General features: G+C 43.0%; 1 protein-coding gene across 5 annotated transcripts in view; it reads left to right on the top strand.

The window, feature by feature from the left end:
• Positions 1 to 22,120, top strand: part of TRPC5 (transient receptor potential cation channel subfamily C member 5) — a 139,688-nt gene that overhangs the window by 48,407 nt on the left and 69,161 nt on the right. For all 5 annotated transcript variants that reach the window (XM_073361164.1, XM_078854247.1, XM_073361160.1 and 2 more), the window contains exon 3: positions 16,126 to 16,647. In XM_073361164.1, the coding sequence (XP_073217265.1) occupies positions 16,126 to 16,647 (522 nt within the window). The remainder of the gene's footprint in view (positions 1 to 16,125; positions 16,648 to 22,120) is intronic.

The raw sequence follows: 22,120 nt of genomic DNA on the forward strand, positions 1-22,120 counted from the left end.
AAGGGAGGAGGGCTGAGGAGAAGACACCACAAGCCCACTCCTCCCACAAAGTGAGTTGGACCAACCAGCTGCAGAGTGCAGGGGAGGCAGGTTTTTATAATTTTTGGCGGTGTCCAAGTCCCACCCCACCCCCCCACCTGCCTTGTAAGCCGATATATATATTTTTAAACAATGTAAAAATGGACTGGAAACAGTAAGCGTTTAACAGTTTACCTATATTGCACAATATCACTATCATAAGAAAAAATTATTTAACTAAGAATATCAACTTTATTAATACTCTTTTGAAAATGGAAACAACCAATGTAGCAAATTGCCAGTACGATTATGATGGGTCCCGTGCTTCCTCTTCTTGGGGGGGGGGCTGGTTAATGGTGCAGTTTCCTGCCCCTGAACTAAGGTATTTACTGTCCCACTAGTAACCCAGAAAAGGGTAGTGGAGAGGGAGGGACCCGGGCCTGCCCTCTACTCCGGGTCCCAGCCCAGGGGCTCTAGGGATAGTGGTAAACCACTTGAACTAGTGCTTCCTTCCCCTGGGCTACTTCCCTCTCCTGCTCTTCAGCTTGTGGGGCTTCCTGTCCTCTCTCTCTGCACAAGCCGGGTGTCTCTTTACCTAAGGTCTTGGTCTTCTAGCCAGCCACGGCACTTCTCCAAACTCTCTTCAAACCGCTCTCTGCTCCAACTCCAAACAACTCTGCTCCAACTCCTTCCCCTGGATATCTCTCCTATATCACTCTCCTGCTGCCTTCTGGCCATGCTGTATCACACCAAGCACTCTTGGATCAATAACCTGCAAAAGCAAATGCTTTCTAAAATTAAAACAAAATGGAGCCCCTTCTTTTGCGATGTTCTACAGGAGGCAGCAAACACTTTTGGTCATTGTTCGGTGTGGGAGGGGGCTGCTCCTTGCCCAGCGTGGGGCAGGAGTGGTGACTGTGGGGGGGGGGGCAGGGTGTCATGACACTCACCCCAAGCCCCAGCTGCTCAGTTCCGGGAAGCCCCCTTGCCTCCCCTGTGGTGGGTGCCGGGGGAGGAGGGAGCTGCCATCACGTGTGCGCCTCCTCCCCTGTTTCTGTCCCTCACCGTAGCCTCACTGCGGGGGGGGGGGGAGAGATAGGGTTTCCCCTTGCCAAGTGAGGGGCCGGAGTGGTGACTGTGGGTGGGTGACTGCGGATGGCGGGGGGGACGGGGACGGGATGTCCAAAGTCCAACACTCACCCAAGCCCCAGCTGCTCAGGTGCAGACGCCAGGAAGGCCCCCCGGAATCGGAGTCGTCTCGTGGTGGGAGCCAGGGCGGGGGGGCTGCCATCATGTGTGTGCCTCCTTCCTCTGCAGGTGCAGCAGTTGCCTCAGCCTGCCGCTGGTGCCACTCCCTTCATTGTAGCCACCAGCAGCCGGCAAGGGAGTGCAGTGCGGAGAGCAGGGCAGCAGGCAGGGACGCTCCGGGGGAGGCACGCGGGGGTGGCAGGTGGGGCCAGAGAGAGAGACCTGGCCCCGAACATTGGTAGAGCCGGGCCCCCATGCCCTGAATATTGCTGGAGCATGGGCACCACGGGCCTATATAACTCTAATGGATGGTCTAGCCTGGGCACCCCTCAGACACACAAGGGAGCTCCCTATGGATGTTCTGGCCTGGCCCCACTCTGGCCTGGGGCTGTATAGAGATATCTCCAGGTAGTAGGGTCTGCAGTGGTTTCAAAAGTAGGACAAGAGCTTTTGGTTTTTGTTTGTTTGCTTTTCTCCTGTGAGAGTGCCAGGGTCTCATCCCTGCCTCTCAGAGCCTGATTCAAATTGGTGAGTTTGACACAGCAGCAAAGGACTTCATATGCCATTACTAAACCCAGCAGGCACCCTTTACTCCTCACGCCTTTGTTACACTGCAGTTTTGATGTTAAACTGCTGTTTTCTGAAAGCGCTATGACAATTGCAGTGATATGTCATATGCCAGTTACTATATCAACACACTTCTCCAGCGCTACAGCTTGGCTTGTTTCAGATGTGTCTGGAAAGAAAGAAATGAGATTTCGTTTACATTGGAAGTTTAGGAGAGACCGGGGCAAGCAAAAGCCTCTTTGAGGGAACCGACATAGCACATTACATCTGAACAATGATGTTTTAAAATAGCTTTATTTCCTTTTAGGTTCACCTCCACGGAACTTGGCATTTCTCACAAGGTCTCTTCTGTCTGATCATTACAACGGACAGCCACAGTTTTCTGTGCACTTACTACAGGTCTCTAGATGAAACCGTTAAAGAGACTACACCAGTTATACACAGAATAATTCCATTGCTAACTTAGTGTCACAGCAGTTGTGACCCACAATGACCCCTTTTGGAGATTTTGGGTTCAGCCACAGACGTGTCATGTCATGGGATTCTGACCTTTGTTTTAATCAATGGAGAGACTGCAGGGAGAGGCTGATATGTGTCATTCATAGTAGAGGATAATATCCATGCTGACTAAGGGCCTGATCCAACTCCCAGTGTGGTCACAGGTACTTCGAATGTGAATTAAGATAAAACAAATTCAGGCCACTTTAATTCTGAATGACATTGTCCACATAGGGATTTCATGCAGTTTAATGAATCCACTTCAAATTCACACTTCTAGTTAAATCAGGTTTTCCTGGATGTCCCCATGTAGACAAGCCTGTAGGTGCAACCTGCGGGAATATTAATTGCACTTACAAAAGAGAAACCACTCCTTCGAAAATGTACATTACGTTTATAAAGTTTTCTCCATAATAATCTTAATCTTATTTTTAGAAGCAATAGTATTTCACATAACTCCTTCACTGAGGGCCTGATCTTTCAGTGAAACCCACTGAAGAACAATAGGAGTCTTTCCATTGACTTTTATGGATTTTGAATTTGAACCTATGGGCATTCAGGTTTTTTTTTAATTGGTTCCTGCGTGATTTTTACAAAACAATGCAGGTGCTTTGCTGAGTGCTTTGTGTAACTCTTAGTGCAAATACACTCAATTTGCATGAGTCTGCCGTAAATTGTAACTCATGGCAATATGTTAATTTCTAACATAAAATGTACAGTCTATGCTGAATTCTGAACCCTATTTCTCTTCTTTAAGAAATGAACTTCTATCAATTATCTGGATTAATTTTTTGTCCTCAGTCTAAACATAAACACTTTCCTGGGTAGCTGTTTTGCTCATGTCAATCAGAGCTGACACCAAATGTTCACATAAAGATGATATTAAGACCCCTCTTGTATCTGCCATAATTAGTAATTTGCCCCAGACAGCTGGCTCCAAATTAATCTGGTTTGCAGATGGGACTGAAATGCAAAGTCTCAATAACAAAAATACAAAAAAGTGTTTTCAGTATTGATAATTTTGATTGCATTTGTTTCAGTGGTCAAAAGGCCTCATGAGTCAATGAGATCTCAACAGACACCAATCCCAATATCTTCCAAAGAAAATATACTGCAGAAATAAGCCCAGGGGAAATTTTTTTTTTCCAGAAAACACTGTAGGGAATAAAGGACAAGATTTAGGATCTGTGTTAATAATCCTCAGGCACCTGCTAGAAGCAGGCTGTTAAACTTGATAACATTTGATAACTTAAGCTTGATCTTGAAAATCCTGTTTCAAATGAGTTGATGAATAAAAGTCTGTCTTAATCTCTGTGTAAGTAAATACCATAGATCTGTGGCCCCAAGGCAACCTTTCATGAACCATAAACGATATGCTACATTAAACCTTTTCATTCTTACCAAAGCCAGGTTACTTCTTTGACGGAGGGTGTTTTCAGTTGAGTAGTCATAATCATGTAGGGATCTTCTTCTCTACTAAAAGAGACAAGAGAAGAGTTTCTCTAACCTTTCCACATGCCTCGTAACCGAATAACTAACTGTGCTTGTGAAAATGAAGGAAACAGCTTAGATACCACAGAGATGATGGTGGTATAAAAACTAGATAAGAAAGAATGAAAAATCTTGGAAACCAGTGGGATTAGGTAGGACCTCTACACAGTGAGAGGATTGAAGGTCTGAACTGCCCTCTCTTCAAAGCCATAAGAGAGATCATCCCTTATATTTCTTTCCTGTAGAAAAAGGAATGACCATTGCCTCTGACCTTACTAAAGTATTAAAGAAAGGCAGGGATCTGTGTACTCACAGCCCAAAGGTATCAAACTCCAGACCTGCAACTCCGAGACGGTAAACCAAGGAAGAAATGAATATGGGAATGGTGTTCATGGAGAGGCACGGCAAATGGATGTGCAGTGCATGTACTGCTCCACAGAGTGATTATGGTAGAAGCACAACTTCAGTGTTAGTTCTCGGACACCTCTGAGAAGAGGCCTTAGCCAACCTGCCTGAGATGCCACAGAGATGAGCATAAGAAGTGCAAGACATCAGAAACCGACAACAGGCAAAAGGAGCACAAAGCCCAGATGTAACCACCCGTCTAGGAACTTCTGTGGCCTTCATCATTGTATCAGAGCATCTGAGACAAGAGTTTCAGTGGAACAGGAAAGATTTAACAATAGTTGGAAGGGTTTAGAGTCAAAGTTATTCCAGAGAAGGTTCAGAGGGAACAGTGGTACTACAAGCAAGTTTGCTGTAGGTACTTGGTATGGGAATATTTGAAGAGACCACAAGGAAGAAAGATTGTGTCTGAAAATCTAAAAGTGTTTGTTGCAGCTCAAATGTCTAACAGCTCTGCCAGCACCCAAGCTTTTCATTATTTTTATTGCTGTAGTAAGAACTCATAGTTATAGTTAGCAGCAGGCCTGTGACAGTGAAAGCTGCATCAGAAATGGAGTCCATCTAATTAAACCAACAGCAGAGAAATCACCACTTCATTTAATTAACACATTAATTAGGAAAAAGCCATATTTTAAACCTAAGAGCAGGTAGCAAAGATTGGATGTGTGGAAGAACCAGGAACAACATCCTCAGGGCGATAGAGCAGATTGTGACAGGGTGCGTGACTCATCCACATCCTCGGCCACTCCAGGAACTGCCCAAACTCTTTTCTTTTAGTGTCCACTCTGTATAATATATTCAAGTCCCTTCCACTGACAGCTGAACAGAAGAAATGCTCCCTGCCTCAAAGACAGACAGAAGGTCAGGAAATTGGAACTACGATGGTTGCTTCACTAGGAACCTTCTTTACTCATTTAAAAGAGTGTTGTTGATAATACCTCAAGTAATGTGCTCAACGTGACCCTATGTCACTTGCTGGCAGCTCATAACAATAAATTACATTGATCCCCAGTAGCTTAATATCATGCCAGTTCAGCTGTCTGAGCCATCTGCTGACAAGAAATCCAAGAAGAGGGGAAGAAAGGTCCTCACACAGCACTGTGCCGTTCCAGGGTTGGGAGCTAGAGGCTCGAATTACAGCTGGGTGAACTATTTGCGGCAAACTCTTTGTTCAACAAATTTAATCCTTTTCCCTGTTTCTCCACCAACAAACATTTGTTTTGATCAGTTTGTTTGGTGTTTGAACGTAATGGTTAATCAACAGATTTCAGGCTGGGGATTGCTCAAACACCATGACTGTGGCTTCTGATCTTCATTATTTGTGCAATTCGATTGGTCCCCTAAATCACATATTTGTTTCTGCTTCCTGACTGGATGCCTCCCGAGCCCAGAAAGAGATTTCAATTTGGACACTCAAACTCTTTCAGCATGAGTATTCATGAATATCTATTTGTGCCATGAGTATTCGTAACACTTTCTCATTCATATTTTCAGCTGGGTGAGTGTTGGAGGAAAGTGAGGAGGACATATTGTGGGCACCACGGGAACAAATCCATGGTTTTATTAAAAACTAATGCTTGGGCTAATCTTAAAGCTCAACTCAGACCTGGACCCGAACCCAACCACAACAGACCTGAAGCTGACCCAAGAGTACTGAGTCACTTTCGGAACTGATCCAACCTGGAACCAAACCCTTCCTGTTGAAACTGTGTCCGTGCTGCCTACGTCATGTCCTTGGGGCTTGACCTGGTGGGGCTGCCGTGCTCCCCTCGCCCCCTTCGTGTGATCCGTCTCCAACCGTGGAGCTGGGGAAGCAGCAGCTGCACACCCCACTCCTGCCAGATGCCACCGCCTAGCTGTGCTGTCTGCGCTGTGGAGCCGTGCTGCAGCTCATTGGCAGAGTCACTTTGCGGCACACACAAAACACAACGAGGTGGTGTGGTTGACAGGAGCGGGGCATGCTGCTGCCCTGACCCCATAAGCAAGAGATGATTTAGTTTTCAGACCTGACATGATCCAAGCACTTTAGTTGGGTCCCATCAGATTCGGTCACGTGGCAAGGCTCTAGCTCACAGATACTTTTTGCAGTATTCATCTAGATCTGCTCAGAATGCCGGATATACCCATATCTAACCTTGCAGTTCACTTACCCCTACACTATGGCAATAACTTACACTTTACAGTGCCTGCCAATGCAGTGTTTACTAGTGACAAGATACTCGATTCCCCCTAACACTGGGACTGAGAATGTTATTTCTGTAATACTTCCCACCTCTGCTTACTAGTAAAGTGGAAATCCTGTAGAGACCGTCCAAAGGCCACGCTCAACTTGAGTCTACCTTGAAGGAGCATGTTGGCACACGAGCCGAACTGTGATGGTTCAGGGCAACGTGCATCATAGTATTTAGTTCATGGGAATATGAACAGGACTCAGGTACTGCATTTGAATATTCACCATGCAGAAAGAAAATGCCAAAGTTCTGATGCTATTGATGAGTCAGATCTTGTTCCAGCAGCATTTAAAGTGTATCATTAACTCTGTGGCTTTTAAATGATAGCATTAGAACCAATGAAGAAAGGTACTGGATAAGTGGTAGCAAAGGAAAATCTTACTCATTCTGGGGTTTTTTGGGGGGGAGAAACAATCTATTTTCCAAATTTCTATTTTTTTGTCAGCCTTGACTCTGTGGTCTTTTCACTTTCTAGTTCAGAAGCTGTAGCATCAAATTTCATGTTCTGCTCTTTATTACAAAAACAAAAACCACTGGCCTGGCCTAACAAAATCAAAATGGGTGGAGAGCTAAGGAATTTGATTTGCAAGTTTGGAGATCTGTTTTGTGGAAGACCACTGGACAGGGTTAGACAGCATTAAGTCCAGCACAGAAGTGATCCCAGATATACCCATTTGCTTCATTTTTGTAATGCTGCTCTTTTGCCATCAATTCTGAAACCTAAAGAAATACGGTTAAGCAGGAATTAAAAACAAAACAAAACCCTCTTCTAAACAAAAAAGCTGTCACATATTTCATCACGGAAACACAAGGATTCATACCCTGCCTGCATATGTTAATAAATTACAGGAAAAGGCAGGCATTCTACATACAAAGAAGATGACATAAAAGACCATAGATAGCATAAATATTAAATTGCGTTAGCACATCTTGTCCCTGTTACCGTTTTGTCTGACTTGGGAATTTGTAGGTTGAATGAAGTAATTAAAAAAGGCTGGAAATGCAATCGTCTTTTCTGAGTCAACCGCAGAAAAAATCATGAATAATAATAATAAAAAGCACATGACTTTACAAGCTATGCCTGATAATCATTGCAAATTGCCAGCCATGCAATGACTTTACTTCAGTACGTTTGGGTTTCAGGGAATGCTTATCTGTAAACTGTACACTGTGTAAGGTGCAGTGGAGCGCCAAAGCCTTTATTTGGGACAAAGTCTGAACAGGACTGGACGTGGGTAGCCCTTCAGCAAGATGAATTTCCCATCTTTAAAAAAGCAAAACAAAAAGCTCCCTACTGTCAGGCTTTAGTCTACCTCAGGGTGGCCAACATGAGCCAGAATTTACCAATATACATTGCCAAAGAGCCACAGTATTACGCCAGCAGCCCCCTATCAGTCCCCCCAACCCCGCTCCCAGCGCCTCCTGCCCACCGGCAGCCCCACCGATCAGCACCTCCCCCGCCCTCCCTGCACCTCCCAATCAGCTGTTTCGTGGCGTGCAGGAGGCTCTGGGTGGGGGGAGGAGTGAGAGCATGGCAGGCTCAGGGGTGGGGGTAAGAAGGGGTGGAGTGGGGAGGGGGTGGTGTGGGGACAGGGCCTGTGGCAGAGCCAGGGGTCGAGCAGTGAGCACCCCCCGGCACATTGGAAAGTTGGCTCCTGTAGCTCCAGCCCTGGATTCGGTGCCTATACAAGGAGCCGCATATTAGCTTCTGAAGAGCCGCATGTGGCTCCGGAGCCACAGGTTGGCCACCCCTGCTCTATGTTGTCACCAACGCTCCTGTTCCCATCCATGAGTAGCTCTTAAAATCGTAATGACAAAAAACGGCAAAGGGAAGACATAGTGCTTTATATTGTTAAGTGGGGAAAAAAATTCTCATCTGCACTAACTCGTCCATCAATGTGGACTGCAGTAAAGGGGTAAGTTGGATTTACTCCTTTACCAGCATTACTAGACGTGTTCCTGAACTGCTGCTGGAGAATCTTGGGAAATGATTATGTCTAGCAAGTAACTAGGGAACAACTGGGCTTTGGCAAAGCTTTAATAACGCCAGCCACCCTGTGAGCCAGATTCTGATCTCAGTGATATCACTGTAAGTGTGGAGTAACTCTGTTGAGTTACTCTGGATTTATCGCAATGGAAGCCAGGTTGGAATTTGGTCCTCTGTTTGTTCTATTGAATTTGACAAATATTATTCAGCTAGCCCTACGCTATATAAAGGAATAATAAGAGAAGATACATTTACTAACTGGGGGAGAGGAATCATCAGAGAGCCACATTACAACACAATATGTAAGTTGTCACTATAATAAACATTTCCATGGTGTTTGTACAAATCAGAAGTCATGAACATAAAAGAGGATGCCGTCGTTCACACCCTTATAGCACAGAATCCAATCCTTGCTGCTTTATAATCAATGGAATTAAAAGAATGAGGAGTCCGGAGGAGGCAGCTTAAAGACTAACACATTTATTTGGGCATAAGCTTTTGTGGGTAAAAAACCCACTTCTTCAGATCCACTTCTTCAGTCTCCATGCAACTGAAGAAGTGGGTTTTTTACCCACAAAAGCTTATGCCCAAACAAATTTGTTAGTCTTTAAGGTGCCACTGGACTTTTCGTTGTTTTTGTGGATACAGACTAACCCGGATACCCCTCTGTAGCTCACGAAAGCTCATGCTCTAATAAATTGGTTAGTCTCTAAGGTGCCACAAGTCCTCCTTTTCTTTTTGCGAATACAGACTAACACGGCTGTTACTCTGAAATCTAAAAACTTCCTTATGACATGAGATGAGCCTTCCAAATGGGATTCGTGTTCCAGTAGGTTCCTCTTAAGTTGTGTCCCTTGCCTCAGTTAAGAGCAAACCAGGAGGTTGAATTTAATTGAAACACAAGAGGTATAAACACAAGCTATCTAATTCTCAACAGCATCCTGCTGGGATCAGGAGACAAGACTATGCATTGGTTACCCTCACTCTTTTTCTAAACATCAACTGCCTCATCTTACTTCTTTCACTCTCATTAGAAAGGGAGAGTGACTTATGCAGTGTAATGCTGATAGATACACTTATGCCAGTTAAGGAGGAAGTGCTCATTCCGACTGAACAGTGCTAGCTCACTTAGATATTATATTTGCAAAATCCTTCCCTTGTACAGACTTCTCTCTCTTCTCATCTTCCCCCCACAAGAGAGGAGTTATTATTGCAGCGTGAGCCATAAATAGTGACATCTTTTGACAGTCTAAATTTAGGTACACTGCAGTTCTTAAACACATGGCTGAGCACGACAAGGCCATGTACAACTCTGACGCCACTGTCAAATGCCTTAACTTGCTTGCTAGCTCTGCGAAGGCTATCCCATGGGTACATCTCGGGTTTTAAACACATGGATAAGTAGCCAAATTAAAACTAAATCAGTCTAGAGCAAATATGACTGGCTGAATATCTGTTTTGCTTCTTCTTATCATTGGCTAAAAAAGGGCTGGTTATATTGAAGTCATATGTTTCCCCTCTCTTGCATTGTTTTCCAAAGCAAACACTAAAGTGCTTACCGTAGGCTAGTGTTTTTGGCCTTGACGACATTTTAAAATATAAGTACTGTATTATATAGTAACCTTTGGTTGATGATTGGCTACTACAGTGTGCTGAAAATTATATGGATCCAAATTTTGCTCTCAGTTATGTCACTGTAAATCTGAGATACATGGACATTTTGGAGTTTACATTGATGTAACTTGAGAGCAGAATTTGTCCCAATGGCAACATCCTCAGTTGAGCATGTTAGCATAGCTCCATTGAAATTACTGGAGTCGGACCACTGAAGATCAGGCCCAATATAGCTGAACGCTTGCCAACAAATGAGTGCCACAGATAAAAGATGTTCATGACAAGTCGAAAGACAAGCCTAGAACTTTTTTCTTGTCACCAAATAGATGGTGGCATTCACTATGTTTTATTAATTAACCCGGTAATTTCACTCAATGAATTGCTCTGTATTGAAAAATCAATCACTGTGTTTATACATTGTTACTGCATTGTGCATTGTCACTGTTTTAGCCCTGTACAGAGTCTCTCTAGGCGTATCTGACTAGATGTTAGGGCCTTGAAATCAGTATCTCTGGAATCACTGCTTAAAACTGATTATTAGCTTCCTTTTATTATAGCAGCAAATGTTGCATTTTTAAGAGCCCCACACTACAAAAAGACACAAACACCTTTTTGGTCCAGAAAGTCTGTATCATGGATGCAGGCAGGGAGGTGGGATCAGAAATGTCACCCAGTCACTGTATGTCTCCATAATCCCGTATGTGTTTTCAAGCCCTTTTTGCCAATAGCCGCGCTGTCGTCTAACCCTGACTCTGTCTGTCCCCCATGTGTCTCTATTTTCAGAACAGAATCTATAAGTGTCACAGACAGGACAGTGATTCTGAACTGACAACCAGTCTTAAGGTATCTTACCAGCCATGCTGTGGCTATGGTCTCTCAAGTTTCACATGTGATGAGAGTTTATGCTGCAAAATCCTCTTTGTTTTAGACCTACAGACGCTGGCTAGGCCATTTGTGGCAGTTGATAGCATGTGGTTCCTTTACAATTGCACATAGAAAATTGATATATTACAAATAAAGGTTCATTGGTCAGTAGATTATCCAGACTCTGATTCTGTCGTGTTTTGTTTTCAAGTGTTGTAGTTGGACCTTTACATGAGATTGTACCAGGGGATCTTTTGTCCAGTGATGCATTACACTCTGAATCAGGAAACCCTTTCGATTTTCATTCTATCAGATATTAATTAAGTAGTGGGAAATAGCCACATTAAGTAAACGTTCATATCACACTTTTACACTAGTCCAGTGTAGCTGATTTATGAATTAGAGATGAGCTGAGTAGCTGATGTTTGAATCCAGATCAGGTAAGGTTCAGGTCAATATTATTACTAATTATTTGCAAGCACTATCAACATGCTAATACCCTCTGTGCTATACAGGACACAGATATACAGCCTGTCCCTGGCCCAAGAAGCATACAGACTAAGAGGTAGATAAAGCTAAAACAAGATGTACTGGGAAGCCCAGAGAAGAGTCCAAGCTTAGGTTCTCTTTGGCTTTCCTTATCTCCTCTATACCATGGTGGAGGAGAGAAAGTGTTTGAAGTGAGCTTGGATTTCTGGGAATTGTGGAAAAAGAGAGTATTTATGAGGGAATTGAGTAAGGAGAGAGTATGTGCACAGGTGCGGTTTGAGGCTGGCACATCCATGCAGAGGGGGTAGAATGGAGAAAGCTGTGAAGACGGGAGAAAGAATTAAATGGGATGTCAAGTCTGCTTCCATTGGCGGAGCAAAGGGATGTGTGACAGGTTCGAAAATATAGACTGGGGCAAAACTGTGCAGTCTTGACGGTGAAGATTCAGGATTCAGGTCTGAAGCTGAATCAGAGCTAGTACTTGAGCTTGGGTTGGTTGGCACTGAAATCTTGTGAACTCTTCTTGTGAATTTCAGGCCCAAATGGTGGAAATCTTTCCTGCTCAGTTTATCTCAGGTGTTTTCTGCTATCTTTAATAGGGGAAAATGTCACAAGATTAGCATTCTCATGAGATTATTATTTACTTTTTGAATTGTATTCCAAGAGTGCCTCTATACCCAATTAGATCAGGGCTCTATTTTGCAGGGTGCTGCATAATCACATAGTAACAGGTGGTTCCTTCTAGCTGAAAAGAAGATACAACAAGTGGGTGTAACAAGATGAGGGTAACTGTCCTAACAAAAGGTAGCTGCCCAGGGTCAATATTTGAACAATTTGGCAGGCTCTCTTTTAGTGCTATAAGTAATTAATAAACAGTCCCAGCAATCCCTGCTCGCCACCCGATTAGTCGTTATCAGCTAGCAATTTCCTGTAGGCTCCAAAGTAGAAGTGAATCTTGAGAAGGGCCTGGAAAGAGGACAGGATGATCACCTTGGGCCAAAAATCTCATAAGAACAATTGTTCCCAGCTCTGTCCAAACAAGAACTTCAAAATAAACCCCTTGTGATTCTGATTCCAACCTCTGACAACAGACAGTGGCTAGATCAGACCCACAGACCTTTCTAGATTAATAGTTTTGGTTTTGAGGTTCTGCACTGTGGTCCATTTGGAGTGAAGGAAGTTATTGCTTTATGAGGCATAGTGTAGTCTAGTAGTCTTCATCTTCTAACTGTGGAAAGGAATAACTACTTAGCATGTATAGAGTGTCTGTCATCTAATGATCTTAAAGCATGTTATAAAGAGCATATTATCTTTTTCTTGTAGCTGGAGGAAACTGAGTCAGAGAGGTCAAGTGATTTGCTCAAGGTTACAGCCTGGACTGGAATCCAAGCCCTTGTTCTCCCTCTCTTGTGCATTGTTTACTAGAAAATGTTGCCTTTCCAATGATGAATAAAACAGTGTTTCTGCTGGTTGTTTGAAAACTCAGAAGTAGATTGAGCAATGATTCCATGTGAGGGAAAACTGCAATGTTTCCGAAATAGGACAGGAATTAGTTAAAAAATCCAATTATCGCTCATTGCAGTATCATCAAAAAAGGCAATGAGGTAGTGGGTGAGTAGCCCAGCCTTGTGAGGATTAACTCCAGGAGGATGTTAATAAGTATTCGATCGATTGTTATAAATGGTAGTTTTAATTTCTGAAGCTGACACTACCAAGATAAAATGCAGGAAAGGCACATGCTATTATGTGAGAACTGACAGTGGGGTTCTGAGGGATTCGGCATAACAGCTTGTGTCAGGGGATGAGGTTAATGGAAAATAATTTGTTATTCAGGTCACTTAGCACAGTCTTTGGGGTAAAATAATGTATTCCTATTCTACGTCTATCACTGTAATTTAGCCTAAAATGTGGAATAAGCTGACCTAAACATGAGCTCAACCGGTAAGAACAATGCAAATATATGCTGAGCCACAGACTGAGCATCAGCAATTACTCCAATGACAATACATCAAATATTGTGTTATCAACAGAGGATTTCTCTGCATAATGCCAACTTTTAAACAGAAGAGTCACAGACCAAGATCTGTATTTGAAAACCAGCAAGGTCTGATGCAAAAGCACCAAAAAGTCACAAAATGTAACATTTCTGACCAGCATACTGCCTTTAGCGTAGATCAATTAGGAATGAGAAGAAGAAGAAAAAGGATCACCACAGCCCTCATTTTCACCAGGCGTCTCTCTGTTGTTGGTTTGGTTTGTAATACAGCTGTAATTAGAGGTGGACCCAGGTTGTCAGTGCTTAAGGTACTACCGAGGAAATCAGTTGACGTGGGTTCTATTTCTCACATTGCCAGTGAACTGCTGTGTGACCTTGGGCTGATAGCACATCTGTTTCTTTTCCCACTCTCTGTCTATTTAGATTGTAAGCTCTTCCAGGCAGGGACTGTCTCTCACTATGTGTTTGTATTATGCCTAGCACAGAGTTCCAACCCTGGTTTGGATGTCTAGGCTCTACTGTTATACAGACAATAATAACAGCAGATCAGGGCTAGGATGTCAGATTCTGAAGGTCCAGGGTAGCTTAGCTCAGCTCCTTCCCCACTTGTGTCATTATTTTGTCTGCAAATGTCTTTTATTTAAAGAAACATGACTCAGTCATTCATGGAAGGCTGAATATTCTCCTTTTACAAGTCTAGATACAGCACATTCAATCAGGAAAGAACCAAATTAAACCTGTCATCTGATTGTAATGGGGTGTACAGAGGGGAAACTGCTTCTTTTCCAATTTGAAGCCTAGGATCTGGGTATAGTAGCCAATAGCGACTGACTATACAAGAGAGAGAAATAACTAGGTTCATTATGTACTTATACATGCATTTTATTTGAGGATTGAAACTATAGTAAATGTGGCCAAGTGAACTCTGTACCTTTCATTTGCCATTTAGAAAGGTAGGTTACTAAAGTGGCAGAGTGAGCAACCAGCAAAAGCGTTGCAAAGAGAGCTTCACTATGCTGTTTATTGCCAAGAGCTTAATAGGCTTCTCAAAAGACAATAGTCACCTTGTTTAACAAAGAGAAAACAAATGCAGCTTTCTTGAGCAGTAATGCGCCACCCTCAACCAAACACAATAACCATCCCCACCCCCTGCCCTCAGTGCACCCAGTGAGCCATTTTTATCGGATTCCCTGGTGTAAGCCCTTAGCTCCTGATTGTCTTCAGTCAGGAGCTCTGCCTCCTTAACATAATTCTTTCCACCTGTGTGGGTGTGGCTTGCTGGAGAATTAACTCCCATTTTGCTGTACCCAGGCAGGCACCTTGTTATATTTGCAAGCCCTGGCACTTCTAGCCAGCTCGGTCATCTGCTTTGCCATTCTCACCAGCAGCACACCCAACCCACCTAGCTTTTTGCATGTTTTGGGGAAAGTATTACAGATGGTAGCCCCAAGTTTACCTCTCTGGCTTTCAGTCCTGCTTTAGTGGCTAGACTGCATAGAGGTTTATGAGTCTACTAGAGCCGTTGCGTGAAGAGACTCACGGTTTTAGATGCCCACGTCCAATCACTGCTGCTCACAACCACCATTACATCATGTTACAGGTGTCAGAAAAGAGAATTATTAACTAGCTGGAGTGGTTTTTTTTTTAATGGTCTGAGTAATGTTTCTTGTCATTAAAATCCTTCTGTGAAAATGCCTCTGACAGTCACAAGAGGGAAATGTGCCTGCTATTCACCATAACCTGCAATCACACTTCCAGCAGCAGAATGTCAGCCACAGGAGCGAGTGCGGCGGGTACATGAAATACAGCACGCTTGAGTGATTATTAACACACAACAAAAAGAGCTATCTATGTTGCAAATGGAAACACACTGAGGGGCGAGTCTGTATGAGCATTTCAGTGTAATTCTGCACTCTGAATACAGTAATGAATCACAATAGAGTGAGCATTAACCTCCACTTCAGCCCTGGGCCTTTAACGACTTGAAAATTGCACCGGTAGCAGAATAATGCATACCCTGTAGTGGCTGATTGGTAGTAGATTGTGACTCATTAATTTTATATTTAACATTTTTCAAACCTTTTAAAAAATGTGATCTGAGGGCATTTATGTAACATTCTCTTCCTCTGGAGAGTTGTCCCTACTAAAAGAGTAGGGAAAAAGTTAGCAACCCCTTTGCTCAACAAGGGACCGTCATTTTATTCTGTGTTTGTACAGCACCTTGCACAATGGCGTCCTGGTCCATGACTGGGACTCTGAGGCACTACTATATTATAAATAAATAAATAATAAATAATAATATTTATAATATATTGATTGTTTGGGGGGCTCTCCTTTTGTGAGGTTCCCTGGGCCTTTGTCTCACAAACCCAGCTGTCCTTTCAGTAGCAATTTATGAACTAGGATCTACTTTCCATCAACTTCCTTTTTAAAAACAAACATGGGGTATTGAGCAACTTTTACATCAGCATATGAGTTTAAGTGCTATGGATTGCTGCAGTGAGGGCTACTGGGCACTTTTTGGAGAAGGCAGTTTTGCCTAAATAGGGAGTAAAAAAGGTTTGCTGAATGTGAAATATTTTGAATTACCCTGCTTAGTCAGCATGGCCATGTTTAGTATAACTATACAAGAGGAATGTCTATTTCCTACTCCCCTGAATGAGGTTATTAATTAATTATTATTATTATTTTATTATGTATTTATCTGTTATGTGTAGGTCCCTACCTTGATGATGGACACCCAGTTTTCAGAATTCACCCCTGATATCACCCCAATAATGTTGGCAGCCCACACCAACAACTACGAAATCATCAAACTGCTTGTCCAAAGACGGGTAACAATACCGCGCCCCCACCAGATCAGATGCAACTGTGTGGAATGTGTCTCCAGTTCTGAGGTGGACAGCCTGAGGCATTCCAGGTCGAGGCTGAATATCTACAAAGCCTTAGCCAGCCCTTCGTTGATTGCCTTATCGAGTGAGGACCCTATTTTGACAGCCTTCCGGCTGGGCTGGGAACTGAAGGAGCTCAGCAAAGTGGAGAATGAGTTCAAGGCTGAATACGAAGAGCTTTCCCAGCAGTGCAAACGTTTTGCTAAAGACCTTTTGGACCAGGCACGGAGCTCCAGGGAACTGGAGATCATTCTCAACCACAGGGATGATCAGAGCGAGGAGCTGGATCCCCAAAAATGTCATGACTTGGCAAAGTTAAAGGTAGCAATAAAGTATCATCAGAAAGAGGTAAGAGTCACCTTAATGTGGGGGTTTGCCGAAGCCACATATGTTGAGTAAAATGACTTATTTCCTGGCCTACCTTGTGTTCATTGAGGGAACACCAGGACCGTGACCCAACTGAGACCAATGTGTTTGGATTGAAAGGAAGACCAGGTGCAAGTAGGGCTACACGAGCTGGTTCTAAACCCACCTGGTTCTAAACTGAAGTCAATGAGCGCTCAGGGCCCTCAGCATCCCCTGGGAGGTGTGCAGCGCGCTACAAGATCAAGATTAGTCATTTGTGATCCTGTTTAGCATTGACTGAGTACCTCATTTTCTGTCTAGGACAGATTTGAGTCAGACTTCAATTAAAACTGTGCCCATAGGTATCTAATAAGACTTTAATGATTTCTAAAGATGATAGCGCCAAATCCCCTTCCAGGCATCCTCAGTAATCTTCCTATTCTCACTAAAGTCCAAGCCCTGGGCCTTTCCAATGACAGGCCTGCCTGTGCAAAGGGAACTCCTGCTGGTATCAACAGCTCTCATCATCCCACCACTTCTCAGAGGCCCATGGATTTGAATTTGAGAGGATGTGACTGCAATAGGCTCAGTATCCCTAAGTAGTTTTGCAGTGATGAGATGTGAAGAAAATCAGAGAGGATTTTAATAAGCCTTGTGTAGGTGTCACAAAGAAGGAGCCTTACGGACAATGATTCTGGTGTGTTTCATATCCCTAATGCTCACCCTGTTTTGTTTGCAGCTGTATTTTGAACGCACTCAAGTGAAGCACAAACTGTGACTCTGTGCCCTTGGTGGGCACTCTGGTTGTGAATGCATTTGCAAACAGTGTTCAAAGTTGGGAGCTATAGTTGGGCTCCCTCATTTCACTACTGCTGGTAGGAAGAAGGAAAAATCTGGAAAAGGAAAGAAAAAGCCCTTGACAAAAGGAGACACATAACAATATTTTTGGAGGCATCTTATTGGCCCCAACAGCCAATTCAAGCGTGGCCTACAATATCCAAATTCCAGTTACATACATGCCAAATGCACAAACCCATGTGACTGCACAATTAAAGTTATGGGCATGTTGTTAACGAGGGTAATGGTGGACAATCTGCAATCTTAATGATCACAGTTGCTAGTAAGCAAACACTAGTTTAATCTCATATTTCTCACATTTGGGTACAGGACCTTTGTCTGTACCATGCAAATAGTGCTTCACACCTGAAAAACCCCAGTTTGATTCTTTGGCTCTGCTTCATCCAGGCTCTAGAGACTCAGAAAAATTTCCCAGAAATGGAAACTACTGCCTTTAGTGCCAGAAAAAGGAAGAAGTGCTTCCGCTAAAAGATGAAAGAGAGCCACCCAAAAGCCCTGGAAATCCAGAGACACTTCAGTATCGTTCAATAGAGAAGGGCCGTGAATCTAACTCGAGTAAAATGCTGACATGGTTTCATTAGCTGACTCTGGATTTTCTTTCTGTTTGCAAACCAGTCCACAGAACTCAGTGGATTACGTATCAATTGTCATTTGCCTGTGACATCCCTGGGTTGGAAAGAGAAAGACCTAGTTAACCTGGTTAAGGAGTTTAATGTATTTCACTTGTCCATTGCATTTGTTTTCCACCTGGGAGGGTGGAAAGTTTTTTCTAAAGCCTCCTTGAAGCTTTGAAGCCTATCTAATCACTCTATTTTTTACTGTTCTCCCCCCACTCAAGACCCTGCGTTATGCCATTGTCCTAGATGAGGAGAGCTCAATATGACACATTCCATAGCCCATAAAGTCTGCTCCACATTACCAGAGGGAAAACTGCAGAGTGGTGGAAGATGCATCTTTCCCATCCTCTACCCATGGGCTGCTATATCTGCAGAGCACATAGCCCCAGAAGCAAAGAGCAAGGCTAGACCCTCAAGTTTGGCCATATCTAGCACATGATAACAGATTGCTACATTGATAAGCTGTAGGTTGACTAAGAGTGAAATACTTCCATGCCAGTTAGTCTTCATATGGATTTGTGATTTTGCTCACATTGATGGAGTCTGGTAATCGTTTAAATGGAGCTGGGAGACATAACAGATGAAATCCTGGCTATGTTCAACTCAGTGGCAAAATTTCCTGTGACTTCAGTCGGGCCAGGCTTTCACTGAATAACTCAAATAAGGTCACAGTCCCACTAGACAATTATGTCATGTCACATGGTGATGTTTTTCAGTGTGGTGATGGGGTGTCATTAACATTTCATGTGACATCGTTTCATCACAATGCATCACTATTACATCACAGACGTCAGCATCATCCTGATATTACTGTTGTAGACTGAGAAGTGTGGACATACTGGAAGCCGAGCACTCAAGTTGCACCGTGGCAGCTTTTAGGAATGACTCACAGTACATTTAGGTATTATTTGTTAAGGGCACATCTCATAGACTGTAGCTACACAACTGTTAAATGAATTCCAGCTGCTGCTGCTGCAATGTGTTCTGGGACATTGGAGCAGCTGGCCACTCCTGCCCAGATCGCCTTAGATAGTACCGATAAAACTTTCAAAAGAACTTAAGTGACTTAGAAGCCTAAATGCTAAAGGGACTTAGGTTCCTAAATCAGTTAGGTGTTTTTGAAAAATTTACCCTACATGCTTAGCTACTATGGTGATGGATACTATACAAAACACTAAGACAGATCAGATAGGTAGCCAGATCCTTCAACTGGGAGAGATTTTCTGTTTAAGCTGTGACTGGCACTGGGAGGAGAAAAAGTTATTTTACTATATTTATTTTCATATTTTTGTGAGTGGAGCAGTGGAGAAATTGGAACAGCCTTCTCAAAATCAGGGCAGTCCCACAAAAACTCCAGCTGGTGGCACCCTTAAAGGTAATTACAGTGGGGATCATAAATGGTGTAAAGTAGTAAGGGTAGGTTGTTATGTAACTACAGAATAAATAAGCACACTGATTTGACCACAACAGTTGTTCCTTATTTTCAGCAATCCCACCAGGATTTTGGGGAGTAAGCCTTCAAAGCACAGGGCACCTTCCACTTCTTCCAGTGGACCTCAATGAGACGTTGCCTGTCACCTTATAGCATTGGGCCTTATTTTTACCTGAATGATGCTTGGCTGCACGCCTGCACACACAATTTTCTGAGCTAAGAACCAGACCTTAGATCAGTGGCTCTCAACCTTTCCAGTCTACTGTAATAATAAAATGTTTTTTAAGTACGTCAGAAGCAGGAGCCTGCTAAACAACCAGTGGGGCCCCTGGACAATCGAGATACAAAAGGAGCACTTAAAGATGATAAAGTCATTGCAGAGTAACTAAATGAATTCTTTGCTTCAGTCTTCACGGCTGAGGATGTTAGGGAGATTCCCAAACTTGAGCCATCTTTTGTAGGTGACAAATCTGAGGAATTGTCACAGACTGAAGTATCACTAGAAGAGGTTTTGGAATTAATTGAGAAACTTAACAGTAACAAGTCACCGGGACCAGATGGCATTCACCCAAGAGTTCTGAAAGAACTCAAATGTGAAATTGCAGAACTATTAACTATGGTTTGTAACCTGTCCTTTAAATCAGCCACTGTACTCAATGAACAGAAGATAGCTAATGTAATGTCAATATTTAAGAAGGGCTCTAGAGGTGATCCTGGCAATTACAGACTGGTAAGTCTAATGTCAGTACCAGGCAAATTAGTTGAAACAATAGTAAAGAATAAAATTATCAGACAAATAGAAGAACATAAATTGTTGTGCAAAAGTCAACATGTAAAGGGAGATCATGTCTTACTAATCTATTAGAGTTCTTTGAGGGGGGGTCAACAAACATGTGGACAAGGGGGATCTAGTGGACATAGTGTACTTAGATTTTCAAGGAGGACAAGGTCCCTCACCAAAGGCTCTTATGTAAATTAAGTTGTCATGGAATAAGAGGGAAGATCCTTTCATGGATTGAGAACTGGTTAAAAGACAGGGAACAAAGGGTAGGAATAAACAGTAAATTTTCAGAATGGAGAGCAGTAACTAGTGGTGTTCCCCAGGGGTCAGTCCTAGGACCAATCCTTTTCTACTTATTCATAAATGATCTGGAGAAAGGGGTAAACAGTGAGGTGGCAAAGTTTGCAGACGATACTAAACTGCTCAAGATAGTGTCTTGAAGACTATGAAGAACTTCAAAAAGATCTCATAAAACTAAGTGATTGGGAAACAACATGGCAAATTAAATTTAATGTGGATAAAAGTAAAGTAATGCATATTGGAAAAAATAACCCCAACTATACATACAATATGATGGGGGCTAATTTAGCTACAACTAATCAGGAGAAAGATCTTGGAGTCATTGTGGATAGTTCTCTGAAGATGTCCACGCAGTGTGCAGCGGCAGTCAAAAAAGCAAATGGGATGTTAGGAATCATTAAAAAATGGATAGAGAATAAGATGGAGAATATCGTATTGCTCTTATATAAATCCATGGTACGCCCATATCTTGAATACTGCGTACAGATGTGGTCCCCTCATCTCAAAAGAGATATACTGGCATTAGAAAAGGTTCAGAAAAGGGCAACTAAAATTATTAGGGATTTGGAATGGGTCCCATATGAGGAGAGATTAAAGAGGCTAGGACTTTTCAGCTTGGAAAAGAGGAGATTAAGGGGGAATATGACAGAGGTATATAAAATCATGAGTAGTGTGGAGAAAGTGAATAAGGAAAAGTTATTTACTTGTTCCCATAATATAAGAACTAGGGGCCACAAATGAAATTAATGGGTAGCAGGTTTAAAACAAATAAAAGGAAGTTCTTCTTCATTCAGCGCATAGTCAACCTGTGGAACTCCTTGCCTGAGGAGGTTGTGAAGGCTAGGACTATAACAGGGTTTAAAAGAGAACTGGATAAATTCATGGATGTTAAGTCCATTAATGGCCATTAGCCAAGACGGGTAAGGAATGGTGTCCCTAGCCTCTGTTTGTCCAAGGGTGGAGATGGATGGCAGAAGAGAGATTACTAGATCATTACCTGTTAGGTTCACTGCCCCTGGGGCACCTGGCATTGGCCACTGTCAGTAGACAGGATACTGGGCTGGATGGACCTTTGGTCTGACCCAGTAGGGCCATTCTTATGTTCTTACTGTACTCCTTTCAGGAGTCTGATTTGCCTTGTGTATCCCAAGTGTCACTTCACTTTAAAACTACTTGCTCACAAAATCAGACATAAAAATACAAAAGTGTCACAGCACACTGTTACTGACAAATTGCTGACTTTCTCATTTTGTCTGCATGAAATTTTAGTTGGTACTGACTTCGCTAGTGTTTTTTATGTAGCCTGTTGTAAAACTAGGCAAACACCTAGATGAGTTGACGTACCCCTGGAAGACTTCTGTGTACTCCTGGTTGAGAAGCACTGCCTTAGATCGCTAAGGATTCCAGGTGTCTCAGGACATGCATTTATCCTGCTGCTGCTCTTCAGAAGTGTTCAAGCAGGAGTCTGTAAAGTGACTGGACCTTGTG

The sequence above is a fragment of the Lepidochelys kempii genome, chromosome 9 (genome assembly GCF_965140285.1).
Source record: "Lepidochelys kempii isolate rLepKem1 chromosome 9, rLepKem1.hap1, whole genome shotgun sequence".
NCBI lineage: Eukaryota > Metazoa > Chordata > Testudines > Cheloniidae > Lepidochelys > Lepidochelys kempii.